The sequence below is a fragment of the Peromyscus eremicus genome, chromosome 1 (genome assembly GCF_949786415.1).
Source record: "Peromyscus eremicus chromosome 1, PerEre_H2_v1, whole genome shotgun sequence".
NCBI classification, from domain to species: domain Eukaryota; kingdom Metazoa; phylum Chordata; class Mammalia; order Rodentia; family Cricetidae; genus Peromyscus; species Peromyscus eremicus.
In genome coordinates this window covers 49,695,461-49,717,996 of record NC_081416.1, presented here as the reverse complement: position 1 = coordinate 49,717,996, position 22,536 = coordinate 49,695,461, and the positions used below count along the sequence as shown (strand labels likewise).

At 46.2% G+C, this 22,536-nt stretch overlaps 1 protein-coding gene across 1 annotated transcript in view; it reads right to left on the bottom strand.

The window, feature by feature from the left end:
- Stx3 (syntaxin 3) overlaps positions 1–16,649 on the bottom strand; it is a 38,869-nt gene extending 22,220 nt beyond the window's left edge. Inside the window, exon 1 of the mRNA XM_059260386.1 lies at positions 16,543–16,649. Coding sequence (XP_059116369.1) covers positions 16,543–16,572 — 30 coding nt within the window. The 5' untranslated portion in view covers positions 16,573–16,649. The remainder of the gene's footprint in view (positions 1–16,542) is intronic.
- Positions 16,650–22,536: the final 5,887 nt, after the last annotated feature.

Genomic DNA, 22,536 nt, shown 5'->3' with positions numbered 1-22,536 from the left:
TTCCACTATAGTCAGGGATACAAAGAGAAACCTGTCTCAAAAAAAAAAAAAAAGAAAGAAAGAAAAAAGAAAGAAATGAGATAATGAACATAAACATAGGTGCACAGGATTGAGTACACTGTATACTCAACACTGGGGCCTTGGTTGTGGTTCCTTTGTCTGGTTTTGCTTTGTTTTATACTGGGGATCAAAACCGAGGCCTTCACAAGCATTAGGAAAGTGCTGTCACTGAACTCCACACCCAGTCCAATCTTGTTGCTACTGGTGGTGGCATTTCTGTAATTCGCTTTAGTTGAGGAACCTAAAACTAAGTAAGGTTTAGTAACAGGCAGATTCTAACCTACTCATGCTGTTCACACAAGTTCCAATACGCTGCTTCAAAGCATGAGCTGCTGATCCTCACAGCTGGAGCAAAGATCTTCCTGTGTTTAGAAACCACCTATTGCAAAGAAAACCATGCTGTTCCCTATCCAAGAGCTCATGTTTATAAGGAAAAGGAAGTTCTTCCCCAGCCCCTGAGCAACCTCAGGGAGTGCAAACCTTCTCAAACTCATTCTCCTTCCTCCTCAGAATTACAAAATGGCTGTCTAGAGGAAGTGACTCCATTCCCATCCAGCAACAAAAACCTGAGCTGTTTCTACACTCTTCCGGATTGCTCTCTCCCAGACAAGCGCTATCCAGGGCACTGCTGACTTCTAAGCACACTCTCACACTGGCTGTTGAGAGTGGAGGGGGGCAGGGAACCACTACACTTGCTTCACACCCTTCAACGGCTTACCCTCAACGGCTCAAAACTCCACAAGCAATGAAAACAGCCAGGCCCCACATCACCTGTTACCACCCCCACAAATCCACAACATTCCCATAGAAATCTGCGACCACCTGGGAAATCTCATTTTCTGTATAGTCTGGGACAGTCAGCATCCCAAACTTCATAGCTATCTATATTCAAGAGAGATGATGAATCTGAGGGTCCTCCTACTCATTCCACAACTATCTCCTAAAAAACTCAACTAATTATATCCTCCTGACACTTAAGGTCATATAATGATAGCTCACCTCCTGGGACCAAAATCCCTTGGCCCAAAAGAACCCACAAGGGCCTTTAAAATCCAGTCACACCCACACTTGTCCCTCAATGCATTCTTGAGATCAGCCTCTTGAGATTCCTTACATTTCTGGCCACATCATTCCTTTATATGTAACATCTTTCTTTCCATGCTGCCACACAAGGATTCTAACCAAAAACCACATCTGTCCAACTACCAAAATCTTTTTCATCCTTAGACTTCCCTTCAGACAGCCTGATGCCTGTCTCTCCCATGCAAAATTCAAAACCTCCCTTAAGCTCTCACCACTCTGTAAAGACCTTCCATAGCAACCACCATGGCCTACTGTTATCAATCTGTACCCAGTGACCATAAACTCCTGGATCTGGGTTACCATGTGTATCTGTTAGAACACATTCATCGGTGTGTCTGTCTGCCAGCCCAGGGTACATTCCATGGAATGCTCTTTTACCCTTCCCACCTGATTTTGGGAAGGCCATGGGATCACTCAAGCTCCCTAAGGAATCTGTGTTGTGAGAAGAGCCTGAAAGGAATGAAACCTAGTGAACCAGTGGCGGCACCCTCCTCTCCTGAGTCCCACCTCCATTGGCTGCAGGCAGATTCTACAGATCTCCCCTTGTATTCTTTCAGTTTGCTCAACAGTTCTTTTGCTCATTTAGCCAAAATCAACCTTATCATCTGCAGTTAAAGTACAACACCATAACTGTTGTAGTGGTTTGAATCAGAATAGCCCCCAGAGGCTCATGTATTTGAATGCTTAGACACCGGGGAGTGGCACTGTTTGAAAGGATTAGAAGGATTGGGTGTGGCCTAGTTGGAGGAAATGTGTCACTGGAGGTAGGCTTTGGGGTTTCAAAGGCCTATGCCAGGCCCAGTCTCCTCTCTCTTTCTCTTTCTCTCTCTCTTTCTCTCTCTCTCTCTCTCTCTCTCTCTCTCTCTCTCTCTCTCTCTGTGCGTCTGTCTGTCTGTCTCTGTCTGTCTTCCCCTCTCTCTGCCTCTCTGTCTCTCTCTGTCTCTGTCTCTCTCTCTCTGTCTCTCTCTCTCTGTCTCTCTCTCTGTCTCTCTCTCTCTCTCTCTCTCTCTCTCTCTCTCTCTCTCTCTCTCTGCCTACAGATCAGGACGTAGAACTCTCAGTTACTTCTCCAGCACCATGTCTGCCTGCATGCCACCACACTCCCTGCCATGATGATAATGGACTGACCTCTGAAACTGTAAGCAAGGTCCAATAAAATGCTTTATTTTATAAGAGTTGACTTGGTCATGATGTCTCTTCACAGCAATAGAACAGTGACTAGGACATTTGTCAATAATTTATTTCATGTTTCCCAAGTATTTAACAGAAATTGAATTACTTCTAGCTGAATGCATTCACACTAGCCTGCAACCTCAATTCACACATCAGTTTCCAATGTTTGAGACCAAATGTTCTATTACTCAACATCCCTCAACATCCAAGCCTCTCAGAGGCCTCCACAGGATCTTGTCTCCAAGGAAGACACACCTGCACTATTTCCTAGAAAATACAAAGCCATTCTTCCTCTAGGAAGTTAGTAAGCTTTTATCAAGAGCATCCTTTTTTAAAGGATTTGTTTATTAATCTATTCATGTGTATGGGTGCTTTGTCTGCATGCATGCCTGTTTAACACCTGTATACAGTGCCCATGGACAATAGTAGACAATGTTGTATCTACTGGTATTGGAATTACAGATAGCTGTGAGCCACTATAAGGGTGCTCAGAACGGAACAAGGATCCTCTGTAAGAACAACACATGATCTTAACTGCTGAGCCATCTCTCCAGCCCTGAGAATGTTCTTTCCTAAGAGGTGGTCTATCAGCTCCACTTGGGAAAAGACCTCAAGTATGTATCTGATACACATATACACACAGATACAATCACATGATGTCAATTCAGTGTCCAAACTGTCACACATGCTAATGACGTAAGAAGAAGCTACCTCATGAATGGATCAAGGGAAGTTTCCAGAAGCTGGGAACAACTGTGGACTGGAATATGAGAAACGGACACTTAGTGGTTATCATAATATGAGTTTCTAAGACTAGATAGTATACAAGGGCGGCCAAATGCCCAGAATGGCTCTTGGCTTTGAGCAGGCTTGAGACAAGTGGCCTGGTCCACCTTTAGTGAGAGAGTGGACTAGGAAAAGAAAAAATAGCCCTTGGTAACCTACAAACTCAGTCCAACACCTGTTACCATTCTAGCTATGAACCCACACTCAAGCACCACACCTCCCTAATTTTTTTTTAAACCATTGTTGGTACTAACACCACACACTTTATTACTTGTATGAGAATTGAAAAAATCACATATGGAGATCTTTTAGCACAATACCGAGCTCCCCCATCACAAGCACCTGCCAGGTGTCAATTTCCCCATCACCTGGCATTAGATGAAGGCATAGAAAAACAGAACCTGTGAGGAGAAGGAGACCATCCCTCCCCATTCCTAAAGGCTGCATCTGTAAGACAGATCTGCTGGGACAACATACACCAGTCACTGAACCCAAATACACGGCTTAACATCTCTGGGCCTCCACTTCTTCATCTATAAAGCAGAAAATATGTCACAGGGCCTTGCTTGAGTAGCAGGCTCTGTACCATTGCAAGTTTCCCCAACCACTTGATCTCTTTTCCAATCCAATTACCTCCCCAACTCCCAATATATGAAGTATCACCTCCAGGACAAAATCAAAGGCCTGTTCTTTAAAACCCTTTAAAAGATGACTATTCCTGTCTTAGAGTCAGTCTCCCTGATCAGCACCAAGCACTTTCTGTCCCCACCAACCTGATCCAACATGTCATGCTTACTTCTGTTCCTGGGCTTTCTACTGGTACCATGGTCCTTCATGTAGCCCGTGTGTGTGTGTGTGTGTGTGTGTGTGTGTGTGTGTGTGTGTGTGTGTGTGGTGGTGGTTTGAATAGGTATGGTCCCCATAGACTCATGTGTTTGAATGCTTGGCCCATAGGGAACGGCACTATTAGGAGGTATGGCCTTGTTGGAGTAGGTGTGGCCTTGTTGGAGGAAGTGTGTCACTGTGCAAGCAGGCTTTGAGGTCTCATATATACTGCTCAGTGTGGCAGTGGCTTCGGCTGCCTGCAGATCAAGATGTAGGACTCTCAGCACCATGTCTGCCTGCATGCAGCCACATCCCGCCATGATGATAATGGACTAAATCTCTGAAACTGTAAGCCACCCCAATTAAATGTTTTCCTTTATAAGAGTTGCTGTGGTCACGGTGTCTCTTCACAGCAATAGAAACCCTAACTAAGATACATATATATGAGCTCAATGAAGCACTGTAAATGAACACTACTTCTCACCAGCCTTATTGTGAGTCTAAGGGTCTTTAAGGTAAAATAGGACTTTGGGAGCTGAATGCAACCTTAAGGGTGCCTGACCCTAATGAAATTACTCTGGATTCTGGATGTCCATCTTCTCAGGCTGAGTTCTTCCCATGTATAGCTTCTCAATACATAAAGTAACAACAAAATTTAACCCACATCAGAAAACGCAAGGACAAGGCCATGGTCATGTGTCACCTGACATCACTGGGCCCAGAATCACCCTCTGGCTTCTCTACAAAGTATCCCAGGAAGCGGGCGGGGCTCCTTTCCTTCTGATACAGGTGGCTGTGGTAGATCCAGGTTCCTCAGAGTCTGTCCCCCGCTGGGGTGGGGGCAAGGAAAACACACTCTGCCCTTTATCCTCAGCTCACATGACTGAGCTTAACCAAGAGAATATCAGCATCAACATCAAAGAATCAAGACATGTGGTAATGAGGATGTTACAGTAGCTGAAAGTTCAGCCACAGGGAGGGAAAAAAAATGTGCAGGAGAACCACAGCCCGGCCACCCACTTCCTCCTGATGCCTCTCCTGTGAGGAGATGAAAGATTCCACCAACGACTCAGGCAACAGCAAGCTACCCAAGGCTTTAGCTCCTTCTCAAGACTACAATGTACTCCAAATGTCAAAGACAACGGTAAAGGCTGACTCCTTCTGCACAGACTAGCGAGTGTTGAGGAGCCCAGAATGCAACCTCAAGCAACTTAACCTGTAATTCTTGGGATTGCCTTTTCCTCAGAGGCCTTCTCTACCATCCTGTCTGTCTGACCACAGGTGGCTCTTCATCAGCTCATATAATAAATAAATATACATTGCCCCCTATAGCCACTACTAGGTACTTGGCCATAACACCCTATTTTTTGCACATCATGTCAACAAATCCCATCTACATGCTGTAGCTAAGAAACTGGAGGTCTGAAGTTAAGTTAGTCAAGGTCTTACAGCTACTGGTTGCAGAAGCCACAGCTTGGGCATTGGGCCTCTGCCCTAAACCTTTCTTACTCCAGTGCTCCCTGCTCAAAGGCTACCGCCAGCAGCAGCTTGGAACATGAAATTGGCAGCCCAGGCATGCAGAAAGTACCCTGTACTTTGGAGCTATAGGCCTTGGCCACAATACATGTCTTTGTTAAACATTGGTTTTTCTCACCAAGTAAGAAGCTGGGCTCTCCACTGTGGTCTGGGGGGAACCCCCAGGATACCTCAAATGTGCCTCAGAAACCACCCAGCATAGTCAAGGAAGGGGAGCCCAGAAGGTAGGCTCCAGGGCCCCACCTCCCTCTTCGGTGTGTCCGAGCTTTTCCTTCACTGGGACTTGGGAGAGAGTAAGGGAGGGAGGGAGGCAGAAAACCACTAAAGTAGACAGCAGCTAAGAAGGAGGAAGGGAGATGAATCAATAGAGGAGAGGAGACATCTGGTCACCATATCCCCCTTAGAGGGCTAGTAAAGGACTGTGGCTTGTGGGAAGGAGCCCTCCTGACCAGCACAGAAGAACACAGATCTTTCTGTCTTTTCCCCTGATTGAAATAGTTCTTTACTCCAGACACAGACTCTTCATTATAAACTCAGTTTTCTCCTGACCCGTTTGATTCAGAGGGACGATTACATCTTCTTTTTCTTACCCCAGCTGGCCACTCCTCTAAGGTTGTCTCCTCTAGGACCAGGGTCTGTGGACTCCCAAAGACAGATACCACTCACTATTCACGGGGCCCCAGACACATAGACACACACATGCATACAGTGGTCCAATCTGAGTACTCTATTGCTGTGGAATAATCCTTTTGTACACTGTGAAGATTTAATAAAAAGCTGATTGGCCGGTAGCCAGGCAGGAATTATAGGTGGGACAATCAAACTGAGGATGCTGGGATGAAGAAGGGCAGAGTCAGGAGAATTGCAAGGAGACCAAAGAAGAGAGATGGACATGTCACACTGAGAAAGGTACCAACCCATCTGGCAAAGCATAGATAAGAAATGTGGGTTAATTCAAATGTAAGAGTTAGCCTTACTCTAACTCAGTAAAAAGCCTGAGCTATTGGCCGAATATTTATAATTTATATTAAGTCTCCGTGTCAGTTATTTGGGAAGCAGCTACCAGTTATTTGGGAACAGGCAGTTAGGACAGGAAAACTCCACCTATACCCTGTCCCTTTTCTTTGATTTAAGGAGCCAGAAATTCTAAGTGAGTATGTGGGCTCTCAGTGGGTATCCAGTGCTCTCTGTTCCTCCAATGAAAAGTCAGATGAGCCTTTTCCAATGCCCAGTTCTCCCAAGGACAATGTTCTTTATCAGCAAAACCGTCCCTGAGAGAACACTTCCTCTTTTCACTGAATTTCATCTTCTGCAACACTCTTATCATATGAATAAAGAGGAAATCGGCAGATAATGACACCCTAGGTAAGCCTCCTGCTTTTCCTTTCAGCATCTTGTTCTAGCTGAGCAATTGAAGGCAAAACATTGGCCCTACCTGAAAGGAGGTGACACTGAGGAATAAAGTCATTATCAGATTAGGTCAAGACCAGCAAGCCAGATGTCAAGAGCCAAAGTCCCCGAGGACGCCTCCTACTTTGTCACAACCATGACAGCAGATAATATGTATGTCTATTGTCACAGGCACTTCCATGACTTCAAATGTTATTTAAGTCACACATCAACCCTCTGAGGGACAATATTACTTTCCTCACTTACAGATGTGGTAACTGCTAATTAGGTTAATTAATTCATCCAAAGCAATTTAGCCATTAAATGGCTAAACAGGACTCTATGCTAGCAGAGCTATGGGAGCCTCAGCCTGTACCCGCTGTAATGCCTGAAAGTGCCTCTCTACAGTCTCAGTGACACATCTTCATTTATTTTAGAGGATGCTACAACATCCATAAGTCTAAGCTGGATGAACCTATACCCTCAAATGAAAGAGATATCCTGCATGTATTCCTACCTCTGTTCATGAATATGGAGACACACAGGTACGTCTGACTTCCGTGGTGAAGACCCAGCATGGCCCTTCACAGCTATGAGCTACCCTCCTGAACAGGTTACTTCCCTCTGCCTCAGTTTCCTCAGTGTAACATGACCAGGACACTCCACTCACAATATTCTTGTGAGGATCAAAGCAGCCATTACATACAAAACATTTAGAGCAACACGGGGCACACATTGCATGTGACTCCAATGCCAGTTCTCAGAGACGACGGATGAGGAGGGAAACTCACACAATCAGAATTTATTTCATTTAAGCCTTTCGTCTTTCTGCTATATGATTTAAAAAAAAAAAAAAAAAAAACCTCTGATTTGTGCTCCAGCCACACTCTCACAAATTCACTGTTCTTATTTTCATTCATTCAATACTTTGTCCTTTCTATTTTGGTTTTTATTGTGTTATTTTGAAAGAACTTATGGAAATTCCAACATGGGAAAACTGGGAAACTGTTACTGTATCATTATTCTAAGACTATCACTGACTCATATCTTGTGGAATTGAACGTTTTCTTATGTCTTAGTATAGGGTCAATATTTCTTCATCTTCTATATATGTTTCAAAATACCTTCCATTCAGCTTGTGAAAACAAACACTGAAATCCCATCCCCACTTGCTGAGTTACTGCCTACCTGGTTTTGGGTCTCAAGACCTAAGCTAGATCCAGAGTAGAACAGTGAACATTCTCATGAGAGAAGGAGGAAGGAGGTGAAGGGAGGCCTTATGGGTAGATGTTACAGCTGCAAGTAGTTAGAAAGGCTAATACGGAACAATGGTCATTCTGGACTTCTCTTTGATATGATCTAAGCTTTACTACTACGTTACCTTGGAGGAGGATCTCCAAGTTTCATAACCAACCACCACACCCAAAATACTCTCCTTCTCCCCTAAGGGCTTATGTGTTCCTGCATTCATCCAACAGGAAGAACATCTAACGTTTGCCAATAGTCCAAGTGTTGGAGACTCACAGGGCAAACTCAGCATCCCTGGCTCCAAGTTCTCTCCAGCTAAATTGGGAGACAGCTGGGCAAATAGGTGACTCCAATACTATGAGGAAGGGGACAGCAATCGTAACGAGAAACTATACACAGAAGACAGGGTGCCCAACCTCACCCGAACATAGAAAGCCTTTCAGAGACAGAAACTTATAGGAGACTGTATGCAGAGCAACATTTTGAAAACCCTGTGAAAACTGAGTGGATTTACTCAGAGGAAATTTCCAGCAAGACCAGTCTGAGTGAGAACACCACCCCCTGCATTCACTCTCATCCTTGAAGCCAGGAGAAAAAACTCACAAAATACTTTCTTCTTCCTCCTTCTGAGCTGAGCTTCCCTTTAGCTTTCAGCCCCTGTCCCAGTCTCCTATCCCTGACTTTCTCCTCCTCCTCTCCCTCCAGTCCTGGCCCCTGAATATCTTTCAAGGATACAGAGAGGAGCAAAGAGCTGACAATGTCTTATTCCCTCCTCGGCTCTCTGCTGGATCCTTCCTTTCAGCCTATCCCTAACCTCTTTCCCAGCATGATCCTTCTACAATACTCAAATCACAGCTACAGCAGGTAGCACTGACTGAACACTGGAGAAGAAGGCATTTCCAAGGTATGCACTTTCTATTTATCGCGGCATTTAATCCCTGCACCGATTTTCCAGGTACTAGTGGCGAAAGATGCCAGCCAGCTACCCTGCCAACAGTGTGTGCCTGAGCTAGGGGAGCCTGTTCTCAACCACCTTGGAGAGATTCCCTAGCCCCATCCCCACTCCAGCTGCAACATGTAGCCCTGGCCCAGGGACATGCATTTCCAAAGCACTGCAAAGCGGATGCCATGCCAACAAAGTCATGAAAAACCAGGAAAGACGAAGAAACTGTCTGGAGACAGAGGAAGCTAAGGAAGCATGAGAAGTAGACACAATGTGGTGTCCTGGCTTAAATCCTAGAACAGAAAAGGGATTTTAGTGGGATAACAAAAACACCCAGATAAAGCCTGGTGTTCAGTGAGGAATCTGGTACCAGTATCACTTTCTCTCTTTGATGAATGTACATTGAAAAATGAGATGTTAACAATGGTGAAACTGGATGAGAAGAAAGGATCTCTCTGTACTATCTTTGATAAATCTGAAAGTATTTTCTAAAAAAGAAATTATTTAAAGAGCTAAACAAACCTCATGCCATACCAAGCTGCACTAACCCAGACAGCTGGCATACCCAGACAGTACACGCTCTACTAATCTCTTTAGGTGGGAGCTGAACTTCACTCTGTCTCCAAACACACACACTGGGAAATGTTGCCATAGAAACAGCCAAAGGCCACAAAGCAGGGTGACCTAACAGGAAAGACAGTGGTGGGAGAAAACTGAAGTGGGGCCATACACAGAGGAGGCTAAAGACAAGGTTTATCTGGGACTACAAAACCTGCGTGGAGGTAAATCCATCAACAGCGTAACTTACTGAATGGTTTAGTATTCAGCTTTTTACACTTCAACTGGGAAAGAAATAAATGATGTGTGTGTGGTCTGCTTTCTTCCAGGGCCCAGACCTGACAGGACTGGAAGCTCCTGAAACTGCAATACTCACAACATATGGCTATGTTTGTATCAACAAAATAAAGAATCTGTGGGAGTCAGGGAAGGCACAGTTATGTACTTAACCTGGGAAGCTTTCCCATGTGATAACACCAGAGACTAGCCTTAGGGGATGAGAGGGATTTTACCAGGGGAAAAATGAGGTAGCTACGTTTTCACTTAGGTATCCACATATCCGTCATTGTCTTTCTGATCAAATACAGCCTCCATGACATCCTGACCTGGAGTTTTGGTAAAGGGAAGAGCCTTGGAATTCATCTACCCTGGGGATGAACCAGTGACTTTTGGCTTCATTAGCAAAGTCATGGATTCCCTGAGTCAATGTTCTACTCCAACCAGGTAAAGTTTCACCAACCACAGGGAGTAGAGCAAGAAATGTCAATCATAATAATGAATGTATTGTTTATCCATTAAATAAGAAGAAATGAATAATATTTAAAATGTGTAAGGGATGTATAAGAGCCAAGCAGGCAGAGAAGGTTTAACATGTGACTACCATGCAGAATGCTGGGGACTGGGGCCCCAGGGGCCTTTTACCATCTCCTATTGCTTGTGGGGGAGAGGGTACACAGTGCAGTGGGAGGTGGTCTGATACAGTGTGGAAAATAATTCAAAGAGGCAAAACAAACGTGCTCATTCTTGATCCCACCACTTCCCAGCTGAGGGTGGATCTCAATCAAATCTAAGCCTCACATCCTTCACCTGGAAAGGAGAAATGGCATACATCACCACCTCACCTTATAGAATTGAGAGGACTGGAGAGAAGGCGTGCCGGGCATCAAACCAAAACCCTGCCCAATAATAATCCGCTCAATAAGTGATGCTTGCTGTAGTTCACAGGACAACAAGTCTTAAACAGAAGATACAGAATACAAAGAGTAATTCATGAAGAAACTAGTGAAGCTGGGCACAGTGGCTCACAACTTTAATACCAGCTGTTAGAAGGCAAAGGCAGGCAGGTCTCTTTGAGTTCAAGACCAGCTTGGTCTACACAGTGAGTTCCAGGACAGACAGGACTATATTGTAAGACCTTGTCTTTAAAAAAAAAAAAAAAAAGACAATGAAGTTAGTGGACGGTGGTTTCAAACCTACTCCGTGGTAATAAGTATTTTAAAAAACACTAACCTACTTAGTTTCAAAACAACATAGAGCTAATTAATGCAAGTGGCTGGACTGGACAGAGTACTCTGGGCTGCAGTTAGGGACGAACAAACGAACGAACGAACGAACGAACGAACGAACGAATCCTGTAAAGAATGAAGCTGGGGAGCAGGGCAGGAATAACAGCGGTAGGGAGGAAGCACTGGGAGGGAGAGAGGACAGTATGGACACGCTCCTGCCAGTCCCCTAACCTCCCCCCAAGCTCACAGGAATAAAAATAAAATTAATCCCCTTCTCTCATCCAAGCATTTTCTCTCTGGCCTCCAGCTGATGGGTCTATAATCCCTACTCAATCCCTATCACTCTCATCTCTGCTCCTGTCTACTCACAGAAAAACAGCCCTTGCAGGAAATGAATCCTCCCTGGTACAGGGAGGAGGTGAGGAGGGAATCCAGACTGGTCAGAAATCCTATTACTAAAGAAAGACAGAATCTCAACGAAAGGCAAGTTGGTATGCTAAGATTTATTATGATCCAAGGCACAGAGCAGGGATAGGCAAACACTCACCTACTGACTAAACTCAACTTTAAAGCAGAAGTATAGCCCCTTATTTCTGACAGGATTACCGCACATTACCCTAAGGAACTCTGCTCCCACAGAGATCCGGAACTTCTGGTGGGGAAGGACATGGGCAGGCCTTTAGGTAGCAGCAAGACCAAGACAGGCAGAGTGAAAGGTTAAGCCTATGCTGTAGAGTGGCTGATTCATTACTGTCCCCTAATAGTTCTGGTCTTAAATGGTCCCATATATCCAAGTCATTTAGTTTTGTTTGTAGGTCTCTAGGGGGAAGCCAAAGTCTTGACCTTGATTCTAAACATCACTGGCTACTCAGTTTTCATTATGAGGTTTTACTTTGTTTCTCTTCCATGAAATACATCATTTGTTTTCCCTCCTTGACCAATTACTCTTTAAGGTTAAAGACTTTGTACAATAATTCTGCCAAACCTCTTATGCAGCAGGATACAAGCTAAATACGATGCTGAAAGTCCTGATTATGCTGGCCAGGATATACTGTAAACACACATACATACACACACACACACACACACACACACACACACACACACACACACACACACACACCATACCACACACCTCTTTTGGTGTTGGCATGCATGTTTTTATGTTCTTAATGCTTTATATATGAAGCACTCACCAAAGACAGAGAAAATCTAGGATCCACACCTTCTTCCAAATAAATTCTATTTGAAGAGACTACATTAGATTTGAAGAGGGGCCTCTATTGAAAAACTACTGCTGGGAATAGCACCCCCAGACTCATCTCCTGTCTCCCAGAGGCCAGTCAGCAGGGTCTTCCTACTGTTGCTTCTGTCACAAGAATTACACATCACACCGTCTAGTCCTCTGTTCTCTCTACCCAACTGTGAACTTCCTAAGTGCCAGAAACAAATGTTGCTCGATACTACATCCCAGCATCGACTGTAGGGCCTGGCACACAATAGGCACTTAGTAAATGTTTACTGAATATAAACAGGAGCACACAAGAGGTTTCTGGGCCAGGAATTGTCCAGCAGATTCAAAGTTCAGCTAGTAAAAAGCGCGTGAGAAGAACAGAAGGGCTGAGTGTAGTCACGGCACGTTCCCAGCAAACTTCTAGATCAACAAGAAAACGCTGATGGGAGCCCCTGAGGAGGAGCAGTCGGGAGATAAGGTAAGCCAGGTCCCGTGACTACAGCCTTAGACGCTTAGGTTTAGGGAGGACATTGCTCCCAGGGAGCTAATTATGGACAGCTCACATGTACTATAGTAGATAACCATCACTGATTGTCACAGATTATCTCTTTTCACCTGTCCAGTGCCCCTGGGGGAAAGACTGGTGATCACCTTGACAGGTGTGACTCTGGTGCCTCAATCCTTGGGGACTCCAGAACAGTAAGACAAAAAGCATTTCACAAAACCACACACTCTCGGGGTTCATGGAGGTCTTCAATCTCACACTTCTTCCCTCCCTCAAGAGACGCTCAAAGTCCTACAGCACTCAACACCTCAACAGTCTTCCTGCTTGCCTCTCATGCTAGAGGACTCAGTACCTGTTCAGCTGGCCTGCCCAATTCTTAAGCAACCAATTGCATTTCTTTTTTTTCTGAGACAGGGCTTCTCTGTGTAACAGCCCTGGCTGCCCTGGAACTCACTTTGTAGATCAGGTTGGCCTCAAACTCACAGAGATCCTCCTACCTCTGCCTCCCGAGTGCTGGGATTAAAGGCATGCGCCACCACACCTGGCTGCTAATTACGTTTTGGTTTTTTTGTTTAGTTGGTTTTTATTTTTGGTTTTTTTTAACTTACTTTCTTAAAGATTTCTGATTTCTACCCATCAACCCCACATCTTTCCCTCCTATCTACTCACGGCCAAACTAGTCTCAAGCACATGACACAGCCCCCGCTTTCTGAAGGCAGCTGTCACCCTCTCCCCCCTGGGGTTTAGAAAGACATTGCACAGGCTGCTCAATGGGAAATGTATTGCATTCAGGTTAGCAAATGTTTTTTGTAGATAACAGGAATCAGAGAGAGACCAGGCCCTATCTTGTTGCCAAAAAGGAGGTTCCTGGGATAAGGGGCAGGAAGAAAGGGATGATACACCACAAAATGGTTGATAATGCACAGAAAGTTTAACATTCTTCACGGAAACCATTAATAAGGGCAGAAGCATCTTCTGAGACCAACCAATTTTTGTTTTACAAAGGAAGCATCGAGAAGCTCAGAGGTGAGAGTACCTCCTTTTGACGCTTTGATAATGACCACGCCGTCAGAGCGCCTTCTAAATATTTGTGTTTATGCCCATAGATTAGTGCTGCTCCCAATCTTGATCAGAGATGCTCCTTGGTGCAGTGGGCAGCAGTCAATGCAGAGACTCCTAACTAGTCGATGCTGGGAGTGAGTGACAGCTGGGCACTCAGCCCTAGCTGGGACATTTCATATCACCACCATCCAGACTCATGGGATAGAGTGGAAGGGGAAGCAGAAAAGATGTAAGAGCCAGGCTGGAGAGAACTGCGATGAGATGCTGTCTTCTGGACATGACAGGACTGTAGCACTCAGGAACCCATAGACAGAAGTTGTGATGGCCCGCACAAAATCTAGTCAGTCAACATTCCATCACCTACCAACGGGGGTGGGTTCATGAGGCTCCACCACCAGGGGAGGAGCTATTGGCAGCTGATGGCTTGTAGGAAAGCGGGAATCTCTTTTCTTCCTTCTGGACCTGGTAGGCTGCCCAGGCTCTGGTAGATGGCCCCATACTCATTTGCATGCAGGCAACCCTTTACTGGACTCAGTCGGCTTTATAAAAAAAAATTTTAAGAAGAAAATAAAAGAAAAAAGAAGACATGAAGGTACAAAAGGGGGAGTATTATTGGAAGTTATTGGAGAATAGAGGAGGGAGGATTTGGGTCCAATGTGATCAAGATACGTCGTATACGTGTATGAAATTGCTGATGAGTAAATAAACACAATCAAGAAGCAGCAGAAGGGTGGCAGCAGCACAGGGTGAAGCTGCAAAAGGATCCCAGCTGTTCGGTGTCAGGGCCTCAATTAGAGAAGTCTTTGAACCTCAGCCCAGTCCTCTGTGCATGGCAGGCCTCCAAAACAGGACAGCAGCCTCCCTGTGGTTTCAGAACACTACCATAATAACAGCACCACCACATAGCATCACTTTCACTACATTCCAAAGAGTGAAGGGAAGAAACGCATCATTAGTCATTAGCCCTGTTTTACAGAGGTTGACCCTGAAGGACTCAAAGGCACAGGGGTTTGCTCCCGTTCCCTGGAAAATGCCCGATTCTTGGAACTCAAAGCTCCCTTAAGACTACCCTGTTGAAAAGAGCCAGGGAGTACCTTAGTCCAGAAGCAGATTCCCTAACTAAAGGAAGGGAGCTGCCTCTGACTGCTGTTCAGCTTTGAGCTCTTTGAGAGGGGGCATCCTCCCTACCCCCAGAGTGAGCTCCAGCTTCCCCACCTCTAAAACAGAGACAAGTAAATTTTGCACTTTAGTTAACAGGATGCCCTGAGGCTCAAATGTAAAAGAGCAAATTGGGGGCAGAGGCTCACTCCCACTAAGTAAGCAACTGCCCCTTCCTTCTCTGGCTTCTCCTAAGCCTACACTGCAGCCCAGTACCCAGAGCATGTGAACGCATTGGGAAGATCTCACCCTAGTAAGGGAGGAGAAAGTAAAACAATTACAATACCAACCACTGGCCACCAACATTTCTATTTTTTAAAAAAAGTTATGAGCATAACACTTACTATGTATTAAGTCCTATGTGCCATACACAGGGCTCTTCTACAGGCTCACTTGCTTTTAGCTTGCACAGCTACTCATTTTACAGATAACAAAACTTAAGCTTGGAGTTTAAAGGGTAACCAGTAAGCAGCGGGGGCCAGGCAGGACAAAGCCTCAGCGCTAATACTTCCCAACTCTAAGGAGCTCAGTAATCACCTGGGAGGATTCAGTGAGACCTTCACTAGGTCTTGACTGAGCCCTAAACTGATGCACGTCTAGGCTGGCAGGTAGATGGATTCGCCTGTGAGTATCCAAGGCTGGGCTTTATATTCCATTAAGGGGCAGCCTGTATCACCACTGGGTGGGTCCCCAAAGTTTCACACTAGCCTTGCCCCGTAGAACGTACTTAATGACTTATTAAACGAATCTATATCTCAAAGTTTCATACTTCAGCACTTCCCTATATCAAGTCGCATTATGTCATTCCGTCTTCATAACAGACCTATAAGGGAGGGTGATTCTCACTTGACAGACAAGGAAATGGGCTCAAAAGAGTAAGTGACCTAAGCTTTTCATCTTCTGTGCGGCAGACACGACCACAGCTGTCTCGGGGGATGCAAGGAAAAATAGAGACCACCGGATGGTAGGAGGAGAGCCCATCCCAGCACCTGACAAGCTCACAGCTCCAGAGGTCACCCGGAACTCCGGGGATGGGGAAGCCCTGCCGGCGCCCCAGGAGGGAAATAAGGAAGAGAAGAGGAAGCCGATTTGGGGCATAATGCCAGGCGGCAGAAGGCAGCTGGTGAGGTTGAGTCTCCTGACCTCACCATAAGCTCCACTGATTTCAAGTACCGGGGTGGGTCCAGCTCTGAGGAACCCCGTCCAGCTTGTGGGGGGAACAGGGATGAGAGGGTTACGGGCGGGCGTTCAGGGAAATCGCTGCTAGGTGATGAATCACCAAGCACATGACCCTGCAGGGGAGGGTACAGAGCTCAGCGGGATGAGGCGGGGGCTTAAGGAGTGAGGCCTAGCTCGCAGAGCACCGGGGCGGCCTGGGTTAGGGGAGCTAAGGGAAGCCCCTCTCCCACACCACTCCTCCCGGCGGCTGATCCCGGCAGCCCCCGGCCCGCCAGATCCCCAGGTTCTGCACACTCACGGCCTTCAGCTGCTCCAGCCGGTCCTTCATCCTGGCCCAAGTGCGGGCGGCGGCGGCGAGCACCGCGTCCCAGGTGAGCGCGTCCCAGGTGAGCTGCCTGCAGCGGCAGCGGGTGCCGGCCGGGGCGAGGGAGCTGCTAGCGCAGGCGGAGGCGGGCGGCGGCCGCTCACGAGGAGGAGCGTCCGAGGCCACCGAGGTCCGCCGCGCCGCCCCCTCCGGCCCCCGCCGGCGCCGCGCTCCAAATCCGGCTCCCGGACGAGCGCCGGCTCAGCGCCCGCCCGCCCCTCGACCCGCCCCGTACCTGGGCCGCGCCCCGCGCTCCTGCTTAAAGGGCCCGCGCACGCGCTCCAGCGCCACCCGGTGCGTCCCGGCATCCCAAGAAGCAGAAGCCTTCGGGGGTCCCCAGCCCCGCAGGGCAGAGAAAAAGAGATCTGCCTGGCTTCGACTCCATATTTTCCGTACTGCCCTCCGCGGACTCGTCCTGTTAAAGACAAGCTGGTTCCTGCTCCCTTTGATTGGGGGTTGGGGGTAATGTTCTGATGATGCCCAAGAGATATTCCGCCTCAAAGAAGGAATCTACGACGTACAGAACTACGCGGTTCTTAGAGACCTGTTCCAGAGAACATAACTGGAGAAGAGACGCAGTGGATTCGGCTGCGGCGAGGAATTTGGGGGGTTATGCAGCTGGTGGCCACGGTGCCTCTCGGAGACGTGTAGGCGATTGGTCACTTTTTTTCCTATTCCAATTGGAATAACTGTTAGGAAAATCCTGTTCCTCTAGAGGATTCCGTTTCCGTAGCCATAAATCAGAAACCACTTAGCAGTTTGCTGCGAAGCCTGTGTGAGGAAAGAAGCCACTGACTTGTAACTACAGGGCAGGGTTGTAGGATAAAGACGTTTGGCTTGGAAAAGTTAAGCCCCACACATCCCCTAGCTGTTAAAGAGCCTCGGCATTTGAAGAATTTTTGGAAAAATGTGGTTCCTCTCACTGTCCTTCCCTCTTCAACCGTGCCCCTACCCCCGTGTCCTCCCTATTTGGTTGTGGGTAACAAATGGCATTTCAAGCGGGGTGGTGGTCAACAAATGGAGCCAGCGAAGACTTAGGTCTCAAGTTTGGAAAGGATCTTGCGCTTTGCGTTCCGTTTTAAAGGTCCTAGATATTTTCTTAATTCCAACCGGACTTTGCCCACTGCGATGTGCACTCTCTCCTACTGACTTCCTCCGCTGCCATAAAGGTCGTCAAGCAAGGCAGGGCTTGGGCTGTATGAGCCAGCCCTGTGGTTCTCAGCTCTGATCCCTTTTCTCACCTCCAGCCACAGTGCCACACGCGGACTGCGAAGACCTCCACGCCCCCTGGTGGTCGTAAACCCTAAGGCTGGCGTACACTTGCTAAACATTCCACCTCTGAGCTCATTCTCTAGCACTGGCTCTTTTGTTTTACTTTCAAACAGAATCTCCCTAAATTGGCCAGGCAAGCTTTGAACTTGCCATTCTCCTGTTTCAACCTCTCCAGTAAGAGGGATTACACTGAAACACTCTTAAAGTGTAGACATCTGAAGTCTGGGCAGAAGTGTAGCGGTGAGGAAGGAATAAGGATTCATTTTGAAGAGTTTACCAAGGATTCCTGCTAAGACGTAATTGCTTTCAGACTGCAGAGATGGCTCAGCGGTTAAGAGCACTGACTGGAGGATCTGGATTCAATTCCCAGCATCCGCATGACTCTCAACAGCCTGTAACTCCAGTTCTACGGGATGCAACGCCCTCTTCTGGCCTCTACAGGCACTGCACACGTGGTGTACAGATAGATGTAGGCAAAAAACACTCATACAAGTAACATTTTTTTAAAGTCTCAAAAAATTATTTTTAAAAACATAATTGATTTTAACAGGGTAAAATTGTGACTCTCATGAAAATATAAAATGAATATATTTCAATTTTTTAGCTTACTAATAAAGCAACCAGTAAGGAGTTTGTCAGATCCACAGACAAACAGCAGGAATGCTGGTAATGAATAGGTTACTCAGTGCAAAACTGGCTTAGGGGCGAGGGTAGGAGAGCCTGTGCAAAACTAGCTTTGGGGAGGTGGGAGAGCCTGCGCTTCTCCTGCAGACAAAGTTCTTTTCCTCTCCATGGAGAGGAGCACTTTCGTTACTACCCATTGTCTCTAATTTACACAGTTGGACAATAACTGTAAGACGATGAAAAGCACCGACCATTCTATAGTCAGAAGAGTGCATTAGACAAGGCCACCATAGGACACATAGCATGGGACAGCTTTTGGTTGGTGGTGGCGGTCATTGGTCATTTTAATTTGCTCAATTTTTCTGTATGCTCCCAAGGTAGCACCTTCAATGACTGGATGGTACTGTTAAAAAGTTATCATACAAAACAAACGTTTTCTTCCCTATAATGTCCACCATTATTCTTGCCTGTATCCAGACACTTAAAAAAAATCAGATCTTATGAAATATCTCTCAGTCAGTAAAGAAAGAAAGGAAGGAAGGAAGGAAGGAAGGAAGGAAGGAAGGAAGGAAGGGAAAGAAAGAAAGAAAGAAAGAAAGAAAGAAAGAAAGAAAGAAAGAAAGAAAGAAAGAAAGAAAGAAAGAAAGGAAGGAAGGAAGGAAGAAAGGAAGAAAGAGAAAAGTGCTTGCTACACAAATGTAAGAAGAACTTGGGTTCAATCCTCTGAACCACTTTTTTTTTTTTTTAAATCAAGTACAGTGACATATACTGTCACTGTGTGGTAGAGACAGGCAGATCCTTGGGTCCACTGGCCAGCCAGACTTACCTACTTGGTGAGCTCCAGGTCAGTGAAAGAGCCTGTCTCAAAAAGCAACATGGACAGCTCCTTAGGAATGACGATCAAGGTTGTCTCCCAACCTGCACACACCTTTACACTCACACACAATTTTATCATTGCTGTCTTTATTTGTCAAGCGTGATTTCCAGTGCCAGTGTGCTTCTTTATACATTACTCTTGCTTTTTTTTTCCTTACACAGGAACTCATGTACCTCATTTGATCTCAAACATTCTGTGTAACCAAACATGACCTTAGATTTCTGATCCTTCTGCACCCAACTCCCCAGTGCTAGGATTATAGACACATGCTACTAATCCCTGTTTATGCCAGTCTGTGGCTTAAACCCAGGACTTCAGGCATGCTAGGCAAGCATTCTATCAACTGAGCTACATCCCCAGCACAAGAAAGTCAGTCTCTCCTTCACATAATAGTTTTTCATTGGTGGGGCCATTGTTATAAACTAACAGAACAATTGTTGGACACATAGCTAAGAGGTCTGAATTTAAATGACTCTATTCACTGGGTATATTAACCACACTTATGGATAGGCCCCATGTCTGGCAGTAGACTGCCAATACAAAACACACTCAATGATATATGGTATTTTTTGTAGACTTTGTGTCTCATTGCTTTGTTTAAACATTTTTGTCTTCCTGGTCTTTTGCTTGTATATTATGGTTTCTAATTTTGTGTTTTTACGGGTGTGTGTGTGTGTATATTTCTTGTGTTTTTTTCTTTTTTCCTTTTTTAAAATTCTGGTCTGTTTGTTGTTTGCCTGGTTGTTTTCTAAAAAGAGAAAGAAAGAAATGGCATGGAGTTGGGGAGGTGGGGAGGTAGGAAGGATGGAGAGGAGTTGGGGGAGGGAAATCGTGATCAAAATATATTGTGTGAAAAAAATTTTCAATTAAAAAAATATGACTCCCCCTCACCCCTTGCCACCTACTGTAGGCAGGAAGCTGGTCCTGGGGGTCACGAGAGTGGAGAGCTGACCCTGCTCCTCACTGGCTGCAGCACTCAGGACAGTGATCCTTGCACTTTGCCTGGGCAGCACAACAGTGCTGACCATGTTAGGGGGAGGGGCACAGGTGATCTGGTCCCACCCCTCATCTACCATATGGTGGAGTGGGCAAGGAGAGATGCCCTCCTGCATCTCCTTCCCCTCACTGCCTGTGATGGGTGGGAGAGCTGGCTCTGAGGTCATGAGAGTGGGAAAGCTGATCCTGCCCCTTACCAGCTGCAGCACTCTGGAGAGCAGGCCGTGCACTTTGCCTGGGCAACACAGTAGAGCTGACACTGTCGGCAGGGTGCAGGTGACCAGGCTCTGAGGGTGTGAGAGCAAGAGATCTGACCCAACCCCCCCCCAATAGGCATGAGTGGGAAAGCAGGAGTGAGAGAAAGATGCCCTCCCTGCTCACTCATCCCCACCCTCCTCTTGCCATCGACTGTAGGCTGGAGAGCTGGCCCTGCACCTCACCAACTGCAACACTCAGGAGAACGTGCCCTATACCTCACCTGGGCAAAACAGTAGAGCTGGTCCTGGCCATATAGGTGCAGGTGAGCTGGTCCAAAGGCATGAGATCAGGAAAACTGGACCCGCTCCTTGCTGCAGTGGGTGAGCTAGCCAGGGCAGTGCTGGAGAGCCAACCCTGGTGGTGACAATGAGGGAAAGCTGGCAGGCTGACCAGCCCAGCTAACACCCAGGTACAGAACCAGGGCTATGAGTTAGCCCACCCCAACATCCACCTCAACAATGAACTGCTGGAGCATGTGAAGGGGCCAGACCTGCAGATCCAAAACTGCAGGATCCTCATGACACAACGCAACAAGATATCCAAGAGGAGTCCCAGTGAGGGCCCAGTATCAAGGGTATAGAAGAAGCCAGAGGCCTCAAATCAAAGTAACGAACACTTGGAAGTAAAGATCTATGCACTAAAGGGTATACTGTGTGACTGACTCACTGCGTCACACTACACCTTTCATGCCAAATCTTTATTTATTTATTTATTTATTGGTTGGTTGGTTGGTTGGTTTTGGTTTTGGCTTGGGGTTTTTAGTTTTCTTTTAAATTTTATTTGATTTTGGGGGGAAGTTCAAAGGGTAGAGGGTGGATGTGAAGGGCCAGGAGGATGAATGGGATCGGGATGCATGATATGAAATCCACAGAGAATCAATTAAATGTTTTTTTTTAAAAAGTGATTCTACCACAAAATGTGTATCACCTGTAATTACAATTTAGTTTTTTTCTATCAATCAAATATGACCAAAACTAGTGATTCTCAAACTTTACAAAGTCAAAATATCATGTTTGTTATTGTTATTCATGGGTCTCTTCTTTCAAAAGATCCCATATCCCTACACAGTATATTTGCTAGAGGGCCAGCAAGGTGACTCATCAGGTTAAGGCACTTTCTACCAAGCCTGATGATCTAAATTTAGTCTCCAGCGTCCCTGTTGGTGGAAGGGGAAAAATGTAGCTAGAGTTTTCCTGCCTTGCCCACAGTCAGGACAAATCTCTGTCACCCGCCAGTCGCACAGCCACTCAGACCCAACCAAGTAAACACAGAGACTTATATTGCTTACAAACTGTATGGCTGTGGCAGGCTTCTTGCTAACTGTTCTTATAGCTTAAATTAATTCATTTCCATAAATCTATACCTTGCCACGTGGCTCATGGCTTACCGGCATCTTCATATGCTGTTTGTTATGGCGGCGGCTGGCAGTGACTCCTTCTCCCTTCTGTTCTTTCTTTTCTCCTGTTAGTCCCGCCTATACTTCCTGCCTAGCCACTGGCCAATCAGTGTTTTATTTATTGACCAATCAGAGCAATTTGACTTACAGACCATCCCACAGCAGGAAAGTGACTCCCGAAGTCATCCTCTGACCTCCACCCTCAAGCAGTGGCATGAATACACCACACATACGCACAAACACACACACACACACACACACACACACACACACACACACACACACAGAGTTAATTAATTTTTAATATAGATATATATTTGCTAGATAATAAAAAATTGGTTGGTGTGAGGATTTTGATTCTCTTGTGCTTATTGAGCTGAGGACAACAGTTTCTTGCTGGTCTTGTCTGGAGGTGTCCCTCTGTCCTCTTCCATGTTGTCCTTGTTTTATAAGAAAGCTCACAGCATGGCAGCTGACTTCTATCACAAGAAAAAGGAGAGGATGG